The sequence below is a fragment of the Alligator mississippiensis genome, chromosome 2 (genome assembly GCF_030867095.1).
Source record: "Alligator mississippiensis isolate rAllMis1 chromosome 2, rAllMis1, whole genome shotgun sequence".
NCBI classification, from domain to species: Eukaryota; Metazoa; Chordata; order Crocodylia; family Alligatoridae; genus Alligator; species Alligator mississippiensis.
Genome location: NC_081825.1, coordinates 120,631,315 through 120,655,733, shown reverse-complemented (window position 1 = coordinate 120,655,733; position 24,419 = coordinate 120,631,315). Strand labels below are relative to the sequence as shown.

Sequence of the window (24,419 nt, the reverse complement as noted above, 5' to 3'; positions counted from 1 at the left end):
AAAGAGCTGTTTTTTGCAATAAAGCGGTACTATATTAGACTATCTTTTTGTCATGACCACTGATGTAACACAACAAAGGGTAGAGTCATTTATTTGCTCACCATTTTTGGCAGCACCAGTGTAACATCAGGTGATTTGTCTGTTTCTGCCCGTGGTGAATAAAAGCATAATTAAAGGGCAGTAAATTCAGAAGTAACTAAAAATATCTCCTGCAGGATTTAGTCTGCTTCTACATTTTATGGCTTTAGGAGTATAAAACACCTATTGTAACTAGTTTTCTGAGACGGTATAGCTACAATTATGGCTACTAATGTAATCTAAAATATGGCTAGTTGTAAATCTGCTTTCTCAGTTTCCTATTTTTATCGCTTTCAAATTCTTTGACAAAGCAAGCTCTTCTGCTCCTGGCAGCATCATGCATGTATTTTGCATGTTATATAAAAGGCAGGGAGGAAGCCAGAAATAAGGTTTGAGTAGTTGAACTAAGATGAGTAAAGACCAGGTTTACAGTTGTATTGTATTGAAAAAGAAATGGAGTTTGGTCTGGGTTGACCAGGGAAGTAATAAGAGTTAGAGGTATGGAAGACAGGGGAATTGAAAATGGTACAATTGTTAATCCAAGTGACAGTGAGTAGTGTACTCCTAAAATAAAATAGTATTTCTGTGGTCTCCATTTTGTACAGTAGCTTACAAATTCAAGCATTTTGCTTGCTTTTCTCTGTAACAACTCTGATTATACTGAAAATAAATTATATGTGCAAATAAATTTTTAAAAATCCTTTCCTGTTTTGTTAGGTGTAAAACTTTTTTTTCAAGTTTTACTTACCTTTAAAAATACCTTCAGTGGCAAGTCTGTTTTCCTCTGGTTTTGTGATTGTTTCTTTTTGGGTTTTTTTTGTAATGCCTCTTTGCACATTACTTGAAAGCATAACACCTTTGTGACTCCTCCCTCTGTGCAATTGTTTACACACTTTTTCCAGCTACCTCTGCTATATATCAGTATAGTAACATAAATATTTCTTTCTTTGATAGCCTCCTTCAGGTCTCTTTTGAGCATTCTCTTGTATTGAGAACTTCATTGCATAAAAGTAACCATCCTGACTAGTGGGTGTTGCCTTCTTTCATTAAAGAAAACCATTGCTGTTTGTGTTAAGGAGCTTTCAGTTGCTTCCTCTTTTGCTAAATTTAATTTATTAGTCTGACAGTCTTAGTACTGTATTTACCTGACTCCAAGATGACTTTGAACTTAAAATAACCTCTCATTAGAGTCTATCTGTGAAAAATTACAAGTTTGTTATAATTTTCCATGTATAGAAGTGAGGGTTGTCTTAAATTCACAGTGGTAGGGAAATCAGCAGCAGGGAGTAGGTAGCCTGACCCTTGCCCCTTTTTCTTTCCCCGCCTGCTACCTGCCAAATTGCTTGTTGCCTGCTTACCTGTCACTTGCCCCCTCCTTCTTCCCCTCACCCCCCCCACTGCTGTTTACCCTATGTGGCCACTCTGGCTTTCGCCCAAGGCATGGGACACAGGGTGACTCCAGCCCAGGCCAGGCATCAGTGGCAGTTTCAGCCTTGGCCCCAGCATTGAACAGACAGTGGTGGTGGCAGTAGCCTTGGGTGGTCAGGGCAGGAAGTAGAGTTGGAATCAGAGCAGCTCTCCTCCCCCTCATCTCCTACACTGCATAGTCTCTCCCGTATTGAATGGGGAAAAATAATCTCATCTTAGATTTGAGTAAATATGGCAGGTTTTACTGAAACTAAGTTAATAAAACAAATTTTGCTATTCTGTAGCCTTTTTACCATAAGCAAGTTGAACTTTCTGTAGCTTTGAACATGCATCTAAGTTTTTTTTTTATATAAAGAACTTAACTACTCTTTTTTTACCTGAGATGCATTACTGTAGCTCAGGTCTGAACGATGAGCTATTCTGTCACTTCCTACCACTATTTCAGATCTGTTAATCTGGTAGATTCATCATATAAAAATTTGATATTGGCAAATGTAGCAACCAAAAATGGTAATCGTATATTAATGTTCCTACATATACATTGCCATTTTTTCAGGATATTATAAATTTAGTCGTAGGTAAAATTTCTTTACTTTTAAAATGGATGATTTGTGGTATGTCTTTTATTCTTATTACTTGTTTACAGCAATGAAGTTGATAGAATGATGGAAAGGCATGAACGCCTCAAGCCAGAAATGTTTGCAGAATTGCTACAGGCAGCAAATACCACTGATGACTTCAGAAAATGTCCTGTAAGTAGGAAAAAAAAAATACTGGACTCTTGTGAGTTGGAGATTAGGAAGATTTGGGATTGTGGCTGCTTACTAACATGCATTAAAAGTAGGACCTGGAGCTAAATTTTCCAAAGAGACTATAGACTAAACTCCATTTATATGTAGCTTAAGAAAACTATTTTGTCAGTTGCATGTGTAGATAAATCCTATCATGCCCACTCACTCACTCACTCACTCACTCACTCACTCACTCACTCACTCACTCACTCACTCACTCACTCACTCACTCACTCACAGAGTTGTGGGTACATAAATGGTTTTTTTGAAATTCAGGTGCTTGAATTCATCTTCTGTTCAGAGAGACTGCCATCTTGGCCAAATTGCATATCTAGGCTTTATTTCATGAATCAGAATTATACTGCAAAGCAAAGTTTGCTTTAATCTGAACATAGTCGTAATGATATAACTTAACAGACTATAACAGAACAGACTGTTTTCTGTCTGGTTCATTGTATATGTTGTCCTAAAAACACCTTTCAGTGATTGTCTGCCTTTCTATTCTTGTAGAGATAGAAAAGGTGGAAAATTCAAAACGTGCAAAAATAGTCAGTGACCTTCCTCAAAAGTTACATATGTGTGGTGGATATGAAGAGAGAGCTCCACTGGTATTGGAGATAACACTTTTGGGGTACTTCTTGTAAAAATTAAGATTATATATCCCTTACCCTCTGAATTGCTCCTAATAACCATAGCAAAATTTAATTTGGGCGGTGAAAGGAATTGTTATTTACTTTTTCACTCCAGTCACTTTCTTTAGAAATTTTGCATTCTTGAAGTTTTTGACACATTCCATCTTTCCTTTATTTATTTTTCTTTCTTCCAGAGTAACTGTGGTCAAAAAATAAAAATCCGTCGTGTTCTCATGAACTGTCCCGAGATTGTCACAATTGGTTTAGTCTGGGATTCGGAACATTCTGACTTGACAGAAGATGTTATGCGGAATCTGGCAACACAGCTTTATCTTCCTGGGGTATTTGAACTAAAACTAATCTAAAAAACTAATTTAGTGATTTTTTGCATTTTAATATTTAATACACCATATTCATGCTCTTCCTCATCCATTTTTCTTAAATTTAACATTTTCAAAGTCATGTATTAATTAGACTTTCAAAAACTTGCCCTCTGAAGTAATATTATTGAACAATCTGTGTTAAGAATCTTCAGAACATACCCATGAAGAGAGAGTTTCCTTATTTTCCAGATGAGGAATTGTCGCATCAATTGACAGTTGTCAGCCTGTTAATTTAAGATTTACTTAGGACCTAATTTGTCAGAGTACTAATGATTTTTATACTGCATTGTTTTCAAGGAACAGGTCCAATCAACTTTCCTTCCATAGGAGCGCACAGTGACTGCATCTGATTCAAGTGATTTGTGTAGCATTACATTCATTCTGAGCAGAGTAATTCTCTAGGAGGATAGTTAGCTGCCAAATCAATAAAAGCATCCTTTCTGTTCTGCAGCTCCCCATCTTATTCATTATATGGTTCTGCAATGAAGAAAGCAAGTTTGGTAGATATTGGGCTTCTTTACTTCTGCACACAAGATCTGTTCCTTCAGCACCATTCATATTGGTTAAAATATGGGTCTAATGGTAGTGTAATCCTGTTGTTAGATTGCCATAGTGCAGATATGCAAGTGGATTAATTAAGGTTGGACAGGGATCAGAGCATACCTCTTCCTTAGTGAAAAATGTTGTGGAAGTTTTAATGTCTGTGCAGAGCATACCTTACCCATGTAAGGTTTATTCAGGTACTCCCCTGCAGTGAACTGAATGGTACTCAATTTATCTTGCAAAGAATAAAGGTTAGAGTTGCGTACTAGGATTCAGACCTTAGACTACAGGTATTTCACATCTGAGTGTTAAGAAATTTGATCAAAGGAAGGAAAACAGTTAAGATTATCCAGTGTACTTGTGCACACTAGTTAACTTCCATTATTGTACCACAGGCCTCCCTTGATTTATTTTGCTACCATTCTCTTGTTTTTACACTACCTAGGGCTAGGCAGTGTGATTAAGGCAAACGGGGATAATGTCTGTTTCAGGTTAAAAATTAATGGGTCACTCCTTGTATTGGCTTCTGATGCATCATTGCTGAAGTTCCAGGTAACATCCTATTCATAGTAGGGGGCTAAGACTAATAATAAAGAATGAAAAAAATCAAGGTGTAACCATTTAAAAGAAAAAAAAGTTCAGTTAAGGCCTTTTTAAAAGTATACCTAAGCAGTGGCAGATACTTAAGCAACCAGACCAAAAAAAAAATAAAATCCAGCACTTCTGCAAAATGTTTTTGGAATATTTTGTTTGTATAAGGGCACAAAAATATCAAAAATACTGCTGTGCTATCTGTGTATTAATATTTTAGTAGACTTGTGTGTTAAAAAGAGTAGTTCTACATAGATTGTAGCCTGGCTATAGTGATGTAATTGCTTTGCTGAGACAAACAAGTGGTGTAGATATTAATCTTAATGAATTTAAAATGTCCAAAGTAGTAGGATTTTTCCTATTTTAACTCATACATATTCATGTTTACAGTTGTTCTATAGGGTTACAGATGAGCAGGCTAAAAATGCTGAGCTTTATCTTGTGGGGATGATTTGCTACGCAAGCCGACATTACTGTGCCTTTGCCTTTCACACTAAGAGCTGCAAGTGGGTCCTGTTTGATGATGCTAATGTGAAAGAGGTAAACTTTTTCTACGCTTAGAACTCTTCTAGTGCCCAACTCTAAATTTGTCTTCATTTCTTAAAGATTCTCTACTAAGTCAAGTTTTAATTGACTGCACAGTTTTACTGTTCTGTCCTCTGTTTACTGGGTATTTCAGGTTGTGCAGTGTAGTGTTTTGTTTAATGAATAACCAGTGAAAGCCCGAAGTATTTGTAGTTTTGGTGTTTACTTTGCTTATGCAACCATTGTTCACTGCTTTTCTACTGTAGCTTGCATAGCAACCTTATGTGCTATCTGAATGTGTTGTGTTTTCAGATTGTACAAGATACAAATATCTCATATTTCTGGTGTATTTGTATTCTTTATTTGATTGGATTTAGTGGCTAGTTATTTTTTGTATTTGATGCAAATACGATTTTTTTTCCTCAGGTTGGAACAAAATGGAAAGATGTGGTCTCCAAGTGCATTCGATGTCACTTTCAGCCATTGTTGCTATTTTATGCTAACCCAGATGGTACAGCTGTATCCACAGAAGATGCACCTAGACAGATTATTCATTCTCACTACAAATCGGCAGCAAGAAATGGGGAAGGCTTAGGTAATAAAGCTTTGACTAATAGAACTTTAATGGTATCAAATTTGATCAATAACTGGGAGTAGGCAATCAAATTTCCTGTTAAAAACTTGGCATGTATTATTTAACATTAGAACTATCAAATGCTTTGTACCAGAGAGAAAAATGTGAATTGAGAGACGTAGATGAAGAATTCCTGATTGGAAAAATTCTTTTTAATTATGAACAGGTTAAACTTTAATTATTAAAAGTTGGAAATGTAATAAATATTGTGTAAGAAGCAATTTTGGCCTATGTGGCCTATTAAGATGCAATTTTGGCCTCTTAATCATTGCTTTTATTTTCCTTTTTGGGCTTGATTAGAACTAATTTATATAGGGTGAGAAATTCTATTTAAGAAGGCAGTCTTGGAATTATTTTTTTTAACTTAAGTGTAACTGGCTGGCCACTGTTTCCTTTTTTTTCCCTTTAATCCCATAAAAATATTGGAAAACTAAAAGTTCTAAGAAACACTGCATTATAGTTATGGTGCATGTTAAAAATCTTGTTGTACTTATAGCTGTCAATTTCTGTTGATTCTCTCAAAATTGAAATTAATAAAAGGAAAATTAAGTCTTATCTGTTCACATCATGATGTTGAAGAAAAATTGAAGGACAAATGCCACTACCATATTTGTGACAAATTGCATTATCATAAGTAAGACATGCCAAAATTTGTTTGCATGCTAAACGTAACCAGTTCAGGTAATTTAAATGTGGTTACTCTTAAATTAGTAGGTTTTCATTTCCAAAGATAGATTATATGTTGTTTTATAGGTTTTGAAAAACCAGCTGTTCCAAAGTTGGATCACACAAGAGAGAATGGATGTGGAGAGCCTCCAAATCAAAAGGGCAATAAAAAATTTCAGCCTGAAAACGTCAGTTTCAGCAGAGCTCATGTTCAGGCTAGTGGTGGTAAGGGACCATGTACGTACCTCTTTTTTTAAAGATTTGCTGTGCAAGGGTTCAGTTAGCCACATGTGTTTTTTAATTGCAAGGCTTTGTAATTGATTTCCTAAAATAATGTAATATTTCTATTAACCTTTATTTTTAAAAATTTGCAATAGGCACAAGTGATTGTCATCTTTTGAAACTTTTTTAATTTACCAAGCTAAGATGTTAGTAGTTAAAGCTAAGGTATAATAAAGCTAATTGTACATTTTATTTACCATGACTGTTCAGTTTAATTAAAAATGCTATAATGAGTATTTTTGCAGTTAAGTTAGGGCACCAAGATCAAAAGGACAAGTTCAAGGATATATCCAGAGAATGTGCTCAGAAGGCAGTTGATATGAGAAACGTTCAGTCCTCCCTAAGGAAAGATGCAGACAGAGGACCAAAAAAAGACTCTGGGAGACAAAGAGGTACTTTTTTTTTTTTTTTTAATCTGGCTTTAGAAACAAGGTTTATAGCAAATTCAGCATAACTGATATTTTTTGTTTGGCAAGTTAAAAGAAAACCTAACGTTAGCTCTTTGTTAAATGCATGCCCTTTGAGCTTGTTTAGCCTGTAATGGTGTGACAGGAATAAATAGCTATCATAGGCAAAATATTGTCAAACTGGGGACTTTATTTTAATTGAAAGGAGAAATTCAGAAGAGGTTTCTTTTATTTTTTTTTCATTTTTATTTAAGATCTAATTGGAGAAGACCGCTGTCACATTAAGTCAGGATCGCCTCCTGTTGGGAATGGATTTAGACAATATGCTGACCAGCGCATTTATAGTAGCCAGGGAAGAGGACCTTACAAACATGAAAGTATACCACATGAACCCAGACTGCCTTCACAGGTACTTGGGTCAAATAAAACAGAAGCTTTTCTTGCTGTGGAAAAAGGGATGAACAGATCTAGGATTGACAATACCACTGGCTATGAAACAGATAGCAGCCAAGATTCTAGGGACAAGGGAAGTGTTGTCAGCAGCAGTAGAAGCAAAAGCAAAGCTTGGAAGCCTATGCGAGAGACATTAAATGTGGACAGCATTTTCAGCGAGACTGAAAAAAAGCAACATAGTCCAAGACATAAGGCAAATCAAAGCAATAAAGCTAAACAGGAAAAGGAGCAGAGCTTTAATAAGTGGCCAAAAGAAAATCAAACCCAGAAGAGTTTAATGACCATTTATGAAGATGAAACAAAACAGGAGACGGGGAGTCGAAGCTCTCTGGATTCTGATGGAAAAGGGAATCTGGAGAAAGGAAAAGGATTTACAGAGAGAAAAGTCCATGGTGACAACTGGCAAATACAAAGAACTGAATCTGGATATGAAAGCTGTGATCATATCAGTAATGGATCTGCCACTCTGGATTCGCCTGTCATTGAAGGAACCAACCCAGTGGATATCCGAGGTGTTAAAGAAACTGTTTCCTTCAGGTAAAGCTACAGCCAAACAAACAGTAAACTATTTTTGTGCTCATGTGGTTTTTCCTGGATTAAGTTCAAACTTTCTGTTTGAGATTTGCCATCTTTTTATTGGTGACAATAGATGTAGAAAACTCTGAAGGGCGGAAAGGGGCTTGTGAAGTAGGAAGTTGGGAGGTAGTCATAAAAAAGAAATACAAAACCAAGTAAATTCTAAATTTTTTTTTTTATAACTACCATGGCTCAGTCCTTCAGTGTTCAAAACTAGTATCAGTTCTGTACGTGTAAAATTGGGCCCACAGTAGATAATATTTATGGACAAATCAAATGCAAAAGCAATGGTATACATGGTCTAGAATGAGGGTGGCCAATATATGACACATGCCACAAGTGGCATGAGCAGCCTCTGTGTGTGGCACTCAGCAGTTCAGGAAGAAGATAGGCAGCACAGCAGAAGATTTTCTGGAAACAGAAAGCTAAGTGGGAGATCAAACATGGATTATAGAGTAGAGAGCAGAAGGCAGAGCAGGTCAGGCAGAGGTAGAGGATCAGGGTGCAGAGCTAATTTGTTGGCTCCTACTAGTTGACTTAACATTTAGTTAACTTAGTATTTTAGATTTATACTTTGCAGTTCAGTGAATAAAGTATTTAAAATCTATACCACAAAAAGCTTAAAATATAAGTGCACACATCAGTAAGACACAGATTCAGGAGTGTGCAACCCCCAGCCCATGGGTCAGATATGGCCTGCAATCATGTCATTTGACCCATAGGGCTCCCCGGTCCAGAAATGTGGCAGCAGAGGAGTGTTGGCATGTTGATTGCTGCTCCCCGCTACCAAATATTGGCACCCATGGGGAGCCTCACAGGTCAGGTAGCATGGCCCTGTGTGCTGGCTCACTTATTTGTCTGTGGGACCAAAAGGTCGAGCACCACTGAACAAGCTTAATAGTGAGATTTAGTTTGAAAATATACTATATGGAACACAATAAACACAATCAGTTTTCTACATGTTTTACACCTTACAAACACTTACATTGCATACTATATTTCCTACTGATTAGAAATTTAGTTATTTTTCTTTTATTGAGCCTTGAACTCCTTCTCATAAGCCAGGGGTGGGCAATTATTTGGGCCCCTGGGCCACAATAGAGAGTTTGGAGCTGTTGCAGGCTGGATTGGCACTGCCCTTTTCCTCCATGCAGCAACTCACCAACACTCCCTATGGGGCTTTGGGCAGGTGGGGAGCAGTGCTTGGGAGCAGGACAGGTGGGCAAGGCCAATCCACTCCCTGCATGCCCTGTCCTGTGGGGGGTGTGGGTAGGGGTGCTGCCTGTGTGCTAGGTCCAGGGAGCCAGCTGGGGCTGAGGGGAGGGAGGGGGTGCGTGTAACAGAATTTGCTTGGGTGGTGCGGTCTGTAGCTGCCCCCATGGTGCTCTGCCTGAGGCCGAGCCCCACCTGGGGCATGCTATGCTGCGTGCCTGGCTCTGGCCAGTGCACAGCTTCTGGCATGGCTGTTCCCTGTGCAGCTGCAGCCCAACAGAGCTGTTCCCTGTTCTGCTCTGCTTCCCTCACCTCCAGCAGGAACCACACAGCTCAAGCTCCCTGTGCTCGGAGCAGTGCAGCAGGGGAAGGAGGAGCAGCTGCAGCTGAAGGAAGCAGAACAGCCCTGCTGGCTCAGGCCCAAGCCAGCACATGTAACTTCTGGTGTGGCTGTTCCTGGTGTGGCTCCAGCTGGCCAGGTGCTGCCTTGCTTTCCTTGCCTCCAGCAGCTACCCCTGCCCCTGGGGGAAGATTCAGCCAGGTAGTTCCCACTGGAGGTGAGGGGAGCAGAGCAGCACTGGGAACAGAGCTGGTGTGGGCTGCCCCAGTAGGTGGGGCATAGCCCCTTGCAGAGCACCACAGGGGCATAGATTGACAACAAACAGGCCAGCTGGGCTCCTGCCTCAATGTGGACAAGGCCAGGCCAGGTGTCCATGATGGGGTGGGCTGTGGCTGCCGGGCACCACTGCAGTGAGACTAAGCTGTGGTGGGGTGAGGGGCCGCCCCGGAGCTCAGTCTGTGCCACGTGCACCCGGTGGGCAGCGGCTCTGCACCTCTGGTTCTAGCTCCGCTGCAGACCTGCAGGTGGGGGCAGTTGCACCTCCTGCCCCAGGCCTGGGGGGGGAGCACATGCTGCTCTGGCTGTTGCTCCCACTGCGCTGGCCAGGGACAGAGCTTGCAGCCATGGGGTGGGGCAGGGTTTGGAGGCCCAGGCCCAGGGCCCTGATTAATCTTAATGTATCCCTGCACAGGGGCTGCCGCGAGCTGGATCCAGTCAGTTGTGCAGCCAAATCCAGCCTTAGGGCCATATTTTACCCACCCCTGTCATAAGTTGAGAGAGCCAATACTAGTCCAGGCTCTTTTGCCTCATAAATATTTTTGTTGGGTGACATTTGTCTGACAAATTATTTGAGGTTGACCAAAACATTTCACTAAGTCAGGTATTTTGGTAGTACTTTAATAATAATAAAAATATTTTTGTTGTGATGTTCTTGGAGGAGGCGGGGCAGGATTTCTAATCAAGGGTAGAGACAGATGAAACATCGTGTTTTAAAGTGTGTGTGTTTGGGCCAAGGGGGGAGGTGGGGAACTTACCTCAGCACAGCTAAATCTGCTGTAACTGTTACCTGCGTACTCTAAATTGCAATACTTTTTTGGTAAAAGCTAAATTTCTGCCTTTTAGCTTCACCTGCAGGAAAGTAGGAGTGGGCTAATGAATCCTTTGCAACAGAACAGCTGACAAGTGATCATTCCCCTCTATCCTAGTCTACAGCTAGAGGGAATTTCATTTAAAAAATAATTACATTTTTAATGAGTATTTTTAAAATTGTAAAAAAAAAAGCCAACAATAAAAAACCCATTAAAACATTACATTTAAGTCTGAAGCAAATTGTTGCTGCTTTTGGCTTGCCCTGGGAAAGTTTTTTTTATTTGGGGTCAGCCAAAATGCTTCTCCCACCCTCCCAATGTTTTGTAAGACTGCAGACAAATGATAAAAACAGTTTTTATGCATCTCTAGTTATCACTTTTAAAATGACTGTTTGGTAAAATGAGAAATTGCATATTATATAACACGTTTGGTGATTATTAGCTGCTTATACTATTTTTAAACGCATTTTTTCCTTTAATTTTTTTTACCGTTCAACCATGAGTGACAAATTCAGTACTGTAAGTTTTTCTGAGGTGTGTCGCACACTTAGAAATGTTAATTAAGGTTTAGATAACTTTAGAACATTTCTCACTATATATTTTACAGGCTCATAACTTTAACAAGCCATAAAGGAACTTCATGAGACTTTTCTCAGGAAGCAGGGGAAGATGACTTTAGAGAAAAGTGTCTTGCACTGTGCTGTTTTAAATGTTTCTTCTTCCTCCTTCCACAAATGCTTTACTAAGTAATATTACAAAGAAGAGGCAATGTGTACATTGAATATTTGCGTGGGAAATTTATTGGGCACTTACAGTTTCAAACTACTGAATTTCTTTTTCATCAATGGTATTGCCTACATAACTCTCAAAGTTTGACCAGAATATTTCGGACTGCTGTTGAGAAGAAGGTTTATAATTTTATTTCCCCTCCCCTTGCACTTAAACTTAATTTTCTTTTGGCTCAAGTTTATTTGGTTAAAGTAAAGTGAAATTTCAAAATTGCTCTGGCTGGGCCACAAACTGTAGCATTCCCTTTCTTTAATAAATGATCTTTTTCCTTTCTTGTGTTCTGACATGAGGAGAAAATTTTCAAAGAAACCAGTTGGATTTGGGTTCCTTTCTTTGCCTTTGAAAAGCTTTCCATTAAATGATAGATAATAACCACTTCTGGCCTTCATGAAGAACAAATACCATTGAAAACAAATAATATAAGATATGGTTGATGATTGTGTTTCATAGTCAGCACATTTTTTAAACTGCTGGTAACTTTAGGATTCAGCTATCTTCAAAAAGCCAGTATATATGTATGGCTCATCCGAGGACTGTGGGGCTTGAAAGATATGACTTCTTTATCAGTAAATTTTGTAAGGAAAAGATTGGCACCCAGGTTTATATACATAAAGACAATTTTTTTTTTTAAACTTAGTATGTAAACGTGCATAGGCAACTGGCTTTGTATTAGTAAATTAAGTGTAAACTATACCGGCTCATTTATCTTACAGTGACCTGACTCCATCAGCCAAAAAACCTGAAAATATGTTGCAGTCTACCTCTCAGCAGAACAGGAACTATTTTGAGGGTGAGAATTTTAACTTGTGTTTTTTCTTTCTATGGAGGGCTTCATAAAGAATTTATATATGTGCCAGAATTGTTTAGTTTCATAATTTTAATACAGCGTGAGAAGTTGAAAGGTTCCAAATTTGACTTGACAAAAGCTGGTGTTTAGAAGTAATCTCATGATACTTTGTAGGATTGACAATTTGTGTAAAAGTGAACTTTTATCTTCCTCTAACAACTGTTATTAGTGATGACCAAAACTTGTATTTAGATTGGTAAAATATACAAGTACATTTTCTTGATTTTTTTTTTTTTTGTAATTGAATTCTTGAAATATTAATTCAGCATGTATGTATGCTGCACAGTGCAGACTGGTGTAACATTACCTAAGCTAACCCTAAGTAGACTAGCTTGGGTATGGAAAGCAGCATAGTAGTTGCACAAAACAATGTGGTAGGAATGGGGAAGTGCTATTTATCCCACTTCTAAATGAGCTAGTTTGGATATCTACAGTACACTGGGTTATATAGTGTAGACATACTATGGATCATGTTTTGTTGTAAATTACATTTAATTGTTTTGTAATTCAGAGTGTAGTGACCTATTGTAGTATTTTGGTAACCCACATTTTAGTATGCTAAATTATACAACACTTGCTTCTGTAGCTGGGCAACATTTAGAGTAAACAACTTTGTATGCAATATATACAAGAAAGGATCATTATTGGAAATGGTCCCAACATCCATCTTCAAGTCTCCCCTTTTCAAACATTTTTCTCTAATGCTTATCTAGAGTCTCAATTTTTTTTCTGTGTTCTGGCAATTTACTGTAATGAAAATTTGAAAATTTATTTTTAGCTAGGATGAGAATTTGATCAGTTTTGGTAATTCTTTTTGAATTCTCAAAGCAAAGACTTCCTTTTACTAAGTACTCAGTTTTTAAGTAAGATCTTCAGTAGCTGTATACCTCCCTCAAACAATTTTTCATTGGAATATAGCCATATCAGGAAGAAACGCTTGGAAAAGGAAATCAGCTTCCTTTTCCATATTAAAATGTCTCCTGGTTTCCTATAAAGCTGATAAATGTCTCTGAATACTTATATTACAGGAAATAGTATGGGGTCAGCCAAAATCTCAATCTAATGATGGTGGAACTTCTGTACTTATACAAAATCTATATTGGTTGGGACCAGTAAATATTTGGTTATTTTCTCAAGAGAGATTTTATTTTATAGAAAATGTACTATAATTTTCTGTTAAACTGTGTAGGTTTCATAGTCTTAGAAAATTAGAACTGAGGGCACAGCAGGAGTTCATCTAGTTCAGCCCCCTGCCCAAGGTAGGAGCATCCCTTTCTAAACCATCCTAGAGGAGATTTTTGTGGGGTGTTTTTTTTTTTTTTTTTAGTGTTTTGTTTTTTTTGTTCCCCCCTTTCCCACCCTGTCAGAGGAAAATGCGCATTCCCAGCCCCATACGATGACCTGTAAATCCCAGAAGCATGGATTAACCAGAAATCCTCCCAATCTACTTTGCAACCCGGGAACAAACACAATTCACACACCCTGATTAAGGAACTTTTGGTATAATCCTGTCCCCCCTGTAAACTTGTCCCAGCTTGTTTAATTTTCTTTCATTAACTAAGCTGATTTTTTTTTTTTCTGAGCTCTGCTCAGTTCTCCTGCTACTGAGCATGGTCCTCTCCAGTTTTTACCCACTCCAGGCTACAGAGTTCTCATAGTCCCTGGGCAGTGTGTGTGGGAATCTGCTGGGCTTCCAACGCTTTTCACAGCATACTGCAGGCATTGCTTCTTCCAAATAATCCCTGATCAATGCTTATCCAACATTGTCGTCTTGAAAACCTCCAAGGAAGCAGATTCTTTAACTTGATCTATTCCACTGCCTTGCTTTTTTTTTAACAGTGAGATTTTCTCCTGATATCCAGTTTAAAAACCTACTTTGCTGCAACTTCAAAGAATTGATACATATCCTTCTCTCTACAGCAGTGGAAAAAAGCTGTTTTCCATCTTTGACAGGCCTTCAGATATTAGAAGACTGCTATCATGTCCCCCTGTCTTAATGGCCCTTATTTTTTGCAATCTAAACATGCCTGCCTTATTTACTCAATTCTAAGATGGTTTACCTCTCATTTAACATGGGTGGTAGGGAAGAAAGCCCTCTTCATAGAATTGTGTGCTGTGGCTTGGGCTCCAGGCCTTCCCTGGGCTTAGGGCCATAGCTGTAGCTGCTGCCCCTCTCCTCCGCCCCATTTTGTTTGCTCTGTGCTGGTGGGGCTCCATGCACACTTCAGTCTGGAGCGCTGAGCATGATCCCAGCCCAGCCTGAAGCAGCCCATATTTGTCATTTTGTTTTTGATGCTTAAATGTAGCACTTTACATTTAATCTCAAATTCAAAGCACTTTCCTTGTACCATTATTCAAAGTCTTTCTGGGATATGGAAGATGAACGAACCTATTTTTTTTTTTAGTATCACATGAAGTAATTAACAATTGTCTGATGTTACGTGGAATACCAATACTCTATTTGACCTATACCATGATACGTTTGTGCTATATTCTTAGTGCCATGAAAGGAAGAATTAAAACTGCTCTTTGCTGGCACAACGAAAAAATGTGAACTATATCAAAGGATATCTTCTGCATAACATGCATATTGGATTACATTAAATACTTGAACTTCAGTTACTGAAACATTGTTAAAAGTGCCTTCATATAAAGCGTTCAAATACTGTATTTAGAAAATGTCTAAAATGCATTCATTCTAAATAATGCTGAGATCAGACTGGAAAAAATAATGATATTGATATTCAGAAGTTATATGTTCCAGATCAAACTGGTGTCTACATATTTAAAAAAATACGTTTTAAAGCAAGGACATATTTTTAGGGTAAATTTCAAGTAAGGAGTGAACTACAGGCTATAATTGCAAGATAATGAGTACATGCCAACCTAATTTATTCCCGTTTATCCCATAAGCACAATAACAAATGTTAGATGCAAGAAGACCAGTTGTTGTGGAGGTTTTGCTTTGTCCCCAAATCTGTGGGTTTAAAGAAGGGCTGGGGGGATTGCTTTGTCTTTAAAGCAAACATTCCTTTAAATTTGCATTGGATTAAATACTTTCAAAAATACAAAAAGGCATCAATCCATTACTTAGCCGTCTTTAAATTGAATCATATCAGATTACTTTTACTTTTTTTTTACAAACTAGGGATGTTGGTTGTATTTTGTCATTTATAGTTAACCTCTTAGGACTGGGGTTAACAGGGATGTTTAAATGTCAGTTGAACTGATGATCAACTACTATCTAACTCCCCTAACAAATGTTGCCAGAACAAATAAATTACATATACATGTTAACAGTATCCATTTAGTTGGTCTTGTAAAAGATACCAGATGTACCCAAAGAACCTTAACTGTATACATTAACACTTGCACATGATCCAAGCAGAATAAGAGAAAACAATACCTAGTTCATATTTCCTCATGTGAAATCAAGCAGATCACTTAGCCTCCCCAATGTATATGCCTTTATAATGTAGAGGTAACTTTGTTTTTTTGGAAGTGTCCATCATTAGCTTAATTCTGCTACCACTGAAGATACTAAACTGCATTGAACTCTCAAGTTAATTCCCCCATTGGTTTTATTTAAAAATATTGATGATTTGATTTTCAGAAAATACTGCCAAGTTGCATAACTCATGGCTTTTAGCAGTTCTACTTCTGTTCTAAAAACACAACAGGAAATCCATAACTAAAGTATATTCATAAAGAGATAAAGTTCCCTTTCTTTTTGCTTTTTTTTAACTAAAAGTGTATATTATTTCTTAATTGCAGTATTTTGACATGCTATACTAGAAATATTTTTAAGTTTATTGATTAATTTTAATTTTTATCACAGGAAAGGAAGTGTCAACTGTTGGATATAGGTGTATAGGTTTTAGTCTTTTGAAAAAATCTATTCAGAAGTTTGTAGGATGTTGTTGATCTCAGAAAGCATAATGAGTATTGACAGGCTTTTGAAAGAAGGCAAGATTTTAGTTAATTTACTGTTTAAACTTTCTGTACTCTGCTGATAATTGTGTTGAGGCTTCTGCTGTGCAGCTTGCTAATGTCTGCCATATTTAGGTTTGTGAAGAACCCGGAGCCAAAATTCCCAATAGCCTCTCTCTGGTTTTAACCATGCATGGCTCTCCATGTCAGCAGAAGAGAAAAATAACACGTCTATTTTTAAATTAGCTGGAATTCTGGAAGCACAAACCTCACACTGTCAGGGACCAGCTTTGATTGAATGCCTCTCTCGGTGACTATTTGCAAACCTCTGCTGCCTCCTCCTGTCCACTTTTCATCACTGCTTTATGAAAGGCGTTTTCATTTCAGTAAAAAAGCTACTGAATTTCTCAGTTTGATTCTGCTACTCATATTAGTAAGGAGTAATTTTATAGAAAACATAACTAGATAATAGACATCTGTCATGCAAGATCTACCAATTATGCAAGATGTTGAAAGCTAAACGAGTTGCTGTAAACCTTGCTAACAATGGTTAGTAAATGTGTTTTAGGCAAAATTATTTTGAAGTAACACAGACCTTTATTCCTGTATAATAACGAAGGATCTAAACTTAGTATCTTTTGACTAGAAATTATTCCTGTAAGGAAAAATCTGAATTGGAGACGGTTTCTACTTTTTTATTGAATAACAGTTCAAGATATTTGTAACAGAATTACTTTGTGAGAGTTTCTTATAATAGGTATTTCTGTCTTTGTATGGAAACTGACTTTTGCTATTGCATAACTCTTCTTCCACCCTTTAAGAGGTGCCCCACTTAAGCCCCTAACTACCTGCTTCTTTTGCCACCATCTTTTTTTGTAGCCATTGTATCAGCTCAAAGATCAGAGCAGATGTAAGCCCTTTTTGTACAGTGTTCCCTTGGGATAAGGTCTTTTAAGCTTCATCCCAAATTTTGTCTAAGACCCAAATAAACCCATTTATCTCTCAAGTTTCTTTCTCAAATCTCACTTAAACTAAGAGGAACCTAAATTAACATGTTAAAGGTAGTAAATCCATTCTCTTTACACCAACAGGACAAAATAATTTAGGAGCACACCCATTTGTTACCTTTCTGTAGAATTAATGGGCACTCCATGTCATAAAGGTGACCTGCATGGGTTTCCAACAGTCTGACTTCAGCCAGGCTAGCTCCACCTTGCAATAGTGGAGCTCATTCCACTTCTGGACAGGAGGACCCTTCAACCTGTTTGAAGAATGTTTCCATTTCAAAATACATAAAGGCAACTAAGTGAAGCACAGTCCAGACTTTTACAAGCTGCTGTGCTTTTGTAGAGGCTTTCAGACCAGATGTTTGATGTAGTAGGGCTGTTGTGCAGTTATTGTTTTAAATAGGAGTTTTAGTACTTATCCTGAAACAAATAGCTGTTAGTCACCAAAGTAAAATCCACATGGTCAGTCTGTTTGAGGGAACTGTTACTAGCCACATTAAAAACTGCTGTTCTTTGAAGTTTCCACAGTGATCTCTGGATCCTCCCTCGATCCTGTGCCCACTGCCCTGCAACTCACTGTCTGTATATTCGAAGATGTTGGTTGTACCCATGTTGGTCTAAGAACATAGGCAGACAAGGTTCTTTGGTTAAATGTCATAACATTTATTAGATCAAATAAATAATTGGGGGAAATGGTTCTTTGCAAGCTTTTAGGTACAAACACCCTTCTTCAGGCAGAGGGAGAGTCTCCAGTTGTATTGTGATCTCCTGGAAGGGATAGAAGCCAGTATACAGGAATGCAGGTCAGTGAATGTGCAAATGTGTGGCAGTGAGGATATTTTGTGTCGAAAGTGTATGTTTGAAGAAAGAACTGGCTTGGCTCATTCAGTCCGTGATGTATTTGTGTGGAGATGTGTAAGGACTTGGGCACAGGTGTGACCCCAATGGAGTTTGTTGGTCAAGAATTGGATGTTGTGTCCACAAGGCATATGCATATCAGTAGAGGCAGGTAGGTAGTCAACACATCTCTAAGAATGATGGTTACTGTAAACAGTTGTTCTTTGTACCTTTCTGGGAGTTGAAGTTAATCTTTTGCCTGAATGAACCCACCACATCTAAACTTTATTAGTGTTATATTAGTAGTGTCTAAGTGTTTGATAATTAATAGAATCATTTATAATTTCTGTTGCTTAAATAAGTTCTTCAGTATGTAAACATGGGCAATAGGAAATCTGCTCTTTGTAAAGTCCTTTGTTATAGTGTTTGTAATTGGATGAAAAGTTAAAATGACTTAAAAACATTCCTACAGCCCTTTAAAAAGTATTGCAATTCATGGTCTAATTTGCTCACTCTGATTATATTAATTTGGGAGAGCTGGAAATCGCATCTGAAAGATTTTTAATGGATTAAAAAAACCCCAACACAAATGGAATGTTTTATGAAGAGGGATTGAATTGGATGTGATTTTTGTTGATCTGTAGTCTTTTCTTTAAGAACATAAGAATTGTCATTTGCTGGGTTAGACTGTAGGTCCGTCGTGTCTAGTCTCCTGTCGCACAGTGGCAGAATGGATGCGGAAAAGGAGAGTGAATTGGGTATAAGTGTTTTTTTTCAAGTGCTCCCCTTTCACTTGCAGTCTCCAGCATTTAGGGACTTAATTCAGAGCTATATCTCTAATTCCCATGCTCAATAGCTACTGATGTCTCTTTCCTTCAAGAATTTGTCCAATCCCTTTTTGAATCTAGCTAAACTGTCAACTTCTACAACATCTGGTGGTATTGAGGTCCATACTTCAATTTCATGCTGTGTGAAAAAGAACTTCCTTTTGTTAGTATTAAACTTACTACCTACTAGTTTCATTTTGTGACCCCCCCCCCCGACCCTAGTTCTTGAATTGTGAGAGAGTAAATAGTAAATCTCTATTTACTTTCTCTGTACTGTCTTGTTTTCTTGGGTAAACCCTTATCAAGCCGCCCCCGCCCCCCCAAGCATCTCTTTTTTTTTTTCTAAACTGAATGGGCCTAGCCTTTTTAGTCTCTCCTCATATGGAAGCCACTTCACACTGGTAAGCATCCTCATTGCCCTTCTCTGGACCTTCTCTAGTTCTTCTATACCCTTTTTGAGGTGTGAGGACCAGAACTGGACACAGTATTCAAGATGGGAGGGGGATGCACCTATAAAGGGACATAATGATACTTTCCATTTTGTGTGCAATTCCCTCACATTTTGATAGCTACTGAGCACTGAGCTGATGTCTTTTAGTGGACTGTCCACAGTGACTCCGAGATCTTTCCTGTGTGGTAAAAATGTAGAGCCCATTATAATGTAGGTATAGTGTGGGTTGTTTTTGCATCACTTATCTACACTGAATTTCATCTGCCATTTAGTTGCATATTTGCACAGTCATGCCAGATCATTCTGTAGTTCTTCACAGTCTGCCTTGGCCTTTATGACTCTTGCATAATTTCGTGTCGTTGGCAAATTTGACCACCTTGCTACTCACCCCTTTTTCCAGATCATTTATAAATATGTTGAACAGCACTGGTCCCAATGCAGATCTCTAGGGTGCCCTGCTGTTTACTTCTTTCCAATCTGAAAACTGACCATTTATAGTCACTCTTTGCTTCAGATCTTGGAGCCAGTTTCTGATCCACATGTGGACAGTCCCTGTAATTCCATGACTACCTAACTTTAATTAAGAGTCTGTAATGGGAGGGACCTTGTCAAAGGCTTTTTCGAAGTCCAGATATACAGTGTCAACTGGATCAACCTGATCCACCTGATTGACACCCTCACAGAACTTGTGTATGTTTGTGAGGCACGATTTCCTTCTGAAAAAGCTGTGTTTTGTCCCCAGCATGTCACGTTCATCCATGTGCTAAACGATTTTTATTATTGCTTATACCAGTTTTCCAAGAACAGAAGTTAGGGTCACTGGTCTGTAGTTCCCTGCAAAGCCTTTTTTAAATATGGGAGTCACACTGGCAACCCTCCAGTCCTCTGGAACTGAGGCTGGTTTTAGTGATGGATTGCATACTACAGTTAGAAGTTCAGCAATTTCTGATCTGATTTCTTTCATGACCCTGGGAAAAAGCCATCAGGTTCTGGTGATTTGTTACTGTTTTAGCTTATCAGTTTCCTTTATGACCTCATCTCTTGAAACTTCAGATTGGGTCAGCTGCACTGACTTGTTCCTAGAGAGGTGTGGATCTAGTGACGAAGTTTCCCTAACATCTTCCACAGTGAAGAGAATGAATGAATGCATTTAGTTTCGCGCAATAAACCTGTCATCTTTTAGCGCCCATTTTACACCCTGATCATCCAAAGGCTCAACTGACTCCCTGGTAGGCCTTTGGCTTCTAATGTAGATCTAGTCCTCTTAGCTTGTCTTATTTCAGTTTTTCATTTGCCTTCCCAGTGTTTATGCTATTTTCCCCATTAGGAGTTGACTTCCACTTTTTTAAATAAGCTCCTTTTTTGCTTATTGCCTCTGCAACTCTACCATTAAACCATGCTGGCTTGCTTTGGGTCCACTTTCCATTTTTCTTGATTTGTAGTATGCATTTGCTTTGTGCCACCAATATGGTGTTCCTAAGCAGTTCCCACGCTGCCTGCAAATTCCTCCTCTTTCAACCTCTGTCTAACTAGAAGTCCCTTTTAACCTTTAACTAGCTTCCTCATTTTGGTGGTCTTTCTTTCTTGTCTTCCCTCCTACATGGAGGTCAAACCCAGTTGCATTATGGTCATTATTGCTGAGTGGCTCAGTAGCATTTCCCCTTTGCACCAAATCCTGTGCACTACTTAAGATTAGGTCAAGAATGACCTTTCCTTTTATAGGTTCCAGGACTAACTGCTCCAGGAAGCAGTCTTATCACATCAAGAAATTTGGTCTCTGCTTCCTGGTCTGATGTTAGATTGACCCAGTCTACTTGTGGATTGTTGAAGTTCTCCATTAGCAGTGCATTTTCTGGTGTTGAAGCCTTTCTCAACTCCCTAAGCATTTCTAGCTCACTGCTGCCATCCTCGTCTGTGGGTCAATAGTATGTCCTGAGATTTTTTTTTTCTGTTGAAACCCAGAATTTCTAACCACAGAGATTCTACAGTACCTCTCTTATCATTTGCAAAATCTAACCTATTTGATTCAATGCAGTCTTTGTTGTAAAGTGCCACTCCCCAACCACAATCTACTCGATCATTCCTTTATAATTTGTATCCTGGTGTTACAGCATCCCATTGTTTGTTTGTTTTTTCCCCTCATTCCACCATGTTTCAGAGATACCTATAGCATCAACCTTGTTATTTACTGCTAAGCATTCAAGTTCCCCCACCTCTCATACTTCTAACATTAGTATAAAAACATGTATACTACTTGTTGCCTGGTTGGTTACTTCTGTGTGACCTTTTACTCATTAAAGGTATTTGCTTATCTTCATCTTACCCGGTTTCTTATCCCTATTTTTATGGTTTTACTGCTATATGTGCGGGCCGGGCGCGAACCCAGGCCCTTTGTTGCGCTGCACGCGGGCTGTGGCCGGCAGCCCGGGCACACCGGGCCGGAGAGGGCGGGTGCCGAGCTAGAATTAGGCACAGACACTTAACGGTTGATTTTAAGATTGTTTACTTACACTGAGATGGTCGTGGTGCAGGCTGAAAACTTGCTTGAGTTGCGGTTACAAACAGAACATGAACACTCACGTGGAGTTTGCTAGGCTCCACGCAGACAGAACTCCGGATGTCCAGGACAAGCGCGCCTCAAAACTCGTCGACACGTCTTATAAAAGGTTACTGCTCGAAGACGGGAAGAGGTGGGCGGTGGATCAGACCGCCAAACTCCTCTGAGTAACACACAGGGCTTCTATGACCCTGCCGTGCACCCAGAGTCCCAACGAGATGGATGTGGAGTCCTCTTCAGCTTGGGCGGAAACTGCTCAAGCCTCTTATACGGCTAGCAAACCAATCGCTAGCCGCCACGTGGGAATAATTTAGCACTAGCCAATAGCGGGACACAAATTTACATCCGAATGGCGGGAACTCTTTGCACCGTGCATTTCTGTGTTTTAAAGAAAATGCTTCCTGCAAAGACAGCTGCAAAGTGGCGGGAACTCTCTCCCTTGCACGCGGGTTCTCTGTGCAGCAGAACTCCACCGTGCAATGAAGCTGTAAACCCACGGGGATAATTCTGGTGCCGAAGCACACACAAAAATCAGACTTTTGGGTCATGACATCCCCCCCTTGTTGAAGGCACAATAGAATTATACTTCAAATCCATCATCCGTGTTATTAGTAGCTCTGTCAACAGTTCATGAAACTAAACGAACAAAAACAAAATCAGTTAACAATAAAAGTTCGTCCTCAAGGGATCGAATCAAATAATAGCCGGCACACGCACATATATACATAATCACATTCGTAACAAAAAACTGGACGATCAGGGCTTCAGTGGGCGTCATGGTGGGATCGCGCGTCTGGCCTTCGCTCCTTTCGGTGATGTTGTCCCTCTTGGGGCCTCTCTCCACCACGCACTCCGAATCCCGGATCTATAAAAGAACTTTCTTAAAATGGTTATTTTGCTATTATTTACAAAATCACACGGGACCGCACAATAATGCAGTCGATTAAACTTATCATCACTATTAAATATAAATATGTAAACACGATTCTATACTGGACAGCTCTCTCTCTTTTCAGACTCAGCAACTCGACGAAATCGTCAAGGAGTCGTCATCGCCTTCTTTTAGGTAATGAAAGCCTAACTCGTAGGCTAGCTGCCATTGTCCCGCGTCCCCCAAAATCCGAAGATGTCGCTTATTAAGTCCAGAACACTGTAGGAGGAATCCAAACATGTATCGCTCCTCTTGCGTTCTCTGGCGTAATACTGGACGTTCGGATTCGTGGCGTCTTGTGTTCTGAGCCTCAGTTGGGCGTTGACATTCCTGATCACTAGACAGTCTTGGCTCCATTAGGATGCGCAGTCTTGGCAACTGATGAAGGAGACTACTCGCAGGATGATCGACCATTGGGTTAAGCACAATTCGCAAAACCACGATGTTTCTTTGCCCATAGACTTTAAGACAACTGTCTATGCTGTCGAGGGTCACTGGAACAGTTCCCGGGTCTCGCAGGTTACGATGAGGCCATGGTCGCATTCGCTGGAGCGGTGTCAGTCCCAGCGTACATGCTCTTGGGTTCCAGGCGCAATACAAAACTCCTATGATAGCCAGTACAAGCTGTTTTGCACCGGTGTGCTCTGGTCGTCCATCGTGCCATACGTGGGCCTTTTGTTCGATCACTCCTGCCACAAGCGCTGGAATTGGAATAGGCCAGTGGATGCTAAACGCCACCATGTCGATGTCAGTGACATGTCCTCTACTCCATGAAGCTTGTCTCACCAAGATTGCTTCTTTCTGGTCCAGGAGGTCGGACCCAAGCTCCACGACCAGATGTCCCAACCACGCAGCCAGAGTTTCCTCGGGTCGGATCCTGGATTCTCTACACAAATTTTGCAGTTCGGCTCTGGAACGAGCGTAATAGGTGATAGCATGAACTGCACTCTGCGGATCGATGACTTGGCTGCTTGATGCTGCAGGCTGATCAATTTCTTTGCGAGTTGTTGTTGTTGCTGTCTCTGTTGGAGCTGTAGTTATCGTTACAGTGGGGGTTGTTGCTGTTTTAGGCGGGAGGGGCGGATGCACTCCACTTGACTCCCCCTCCTGTCGGCAGAGGGGTGTGGTCGGCAGAAGCTGCGTTACGTCGCTGGGCGGAGTCACCGGCCGAACCCTCGCGGGCTCTTCCGAAGCTCCATTCCTCTCTTCCGGCTTCTCCACGCGGTCTTTTCTCTGCTCGGCGCCATCTTGTTGGGGCAGTTTAAGATCCCCTCTCTCAGCCACTTCTCCGACCGCCCGAACGGCCATACGCAGCTGGGTCTTCAAACTTAAAGTTTTATTTATTAGATCTGTCATAGTTTGAAAAGTTGCGTTCAATTCTCCCCCCTTGTCGCACCATAGGACCACTCTCTCATCTGCGGCGCGGTCCTCCGTCTCCAGGTTTTTGCGGAGCTCGGACGGATGATCGCGACCTCTCAGTCTAGGTATTACATGCAAGGGGAGAGCCATCTGATTGGCATCGGCTCTCCCATCTCCCGGGCACACCGTGAGCAACAGACACAATCCCGGGTGGGGGTTGGGCTTACTGCGCTCGCCGGGTCGACTTCGGCGAGG

At 39.8% G+C, this 24,419-nt stretch overlaps 1 protein-coding gene across 2 annotated transcripts in view; it reads left to right on the top strand.

Moving 5' to 3' along the window:
• Positions 1-24,419, top strand: part of USP53 (ubiquitin specific peptidase 53) — a 59,416-nt gene that overhangs the window by 28,768 nt on the left and 6,229 nt on the right. The window contains exons 7-14 of one of the 2 annotated variants that reach the window (XM_019494884.2): positions 2,153-2,258; positions 3,124-3,270; positions 4,837-4,986; positions 5,398-5,566; positions 6,359-6,496; positions 6,799-6,945; positions 7,215-7,950; positions 12,132-12,208. In XM_019494884.2, coding sequence (XP_019350429.2) covers positions 2,153-2,258; positions 3,124-3,270; positions 4,837-4,986; positions 5,398-5,566; positions 6,359-6,496; positions 6,799-6,945; positions 7,215-7,950; positions 12,132-12,208 — 1,670 coding nt within the window. Of the gene's footprint in view, positions 1-2,152; positions 2,259-3,123; positions 3,271-4,836; positions 4,987-5,397; positions 5,567-6,358; positions 6,509-6,798; positions 6,946-7,214; positions 7,951-12,131; positions 12,209-24,419 lie in introns of both variants that reach the window. The other variant, XM_006259661.4, reaches the window with a different exon arrangement.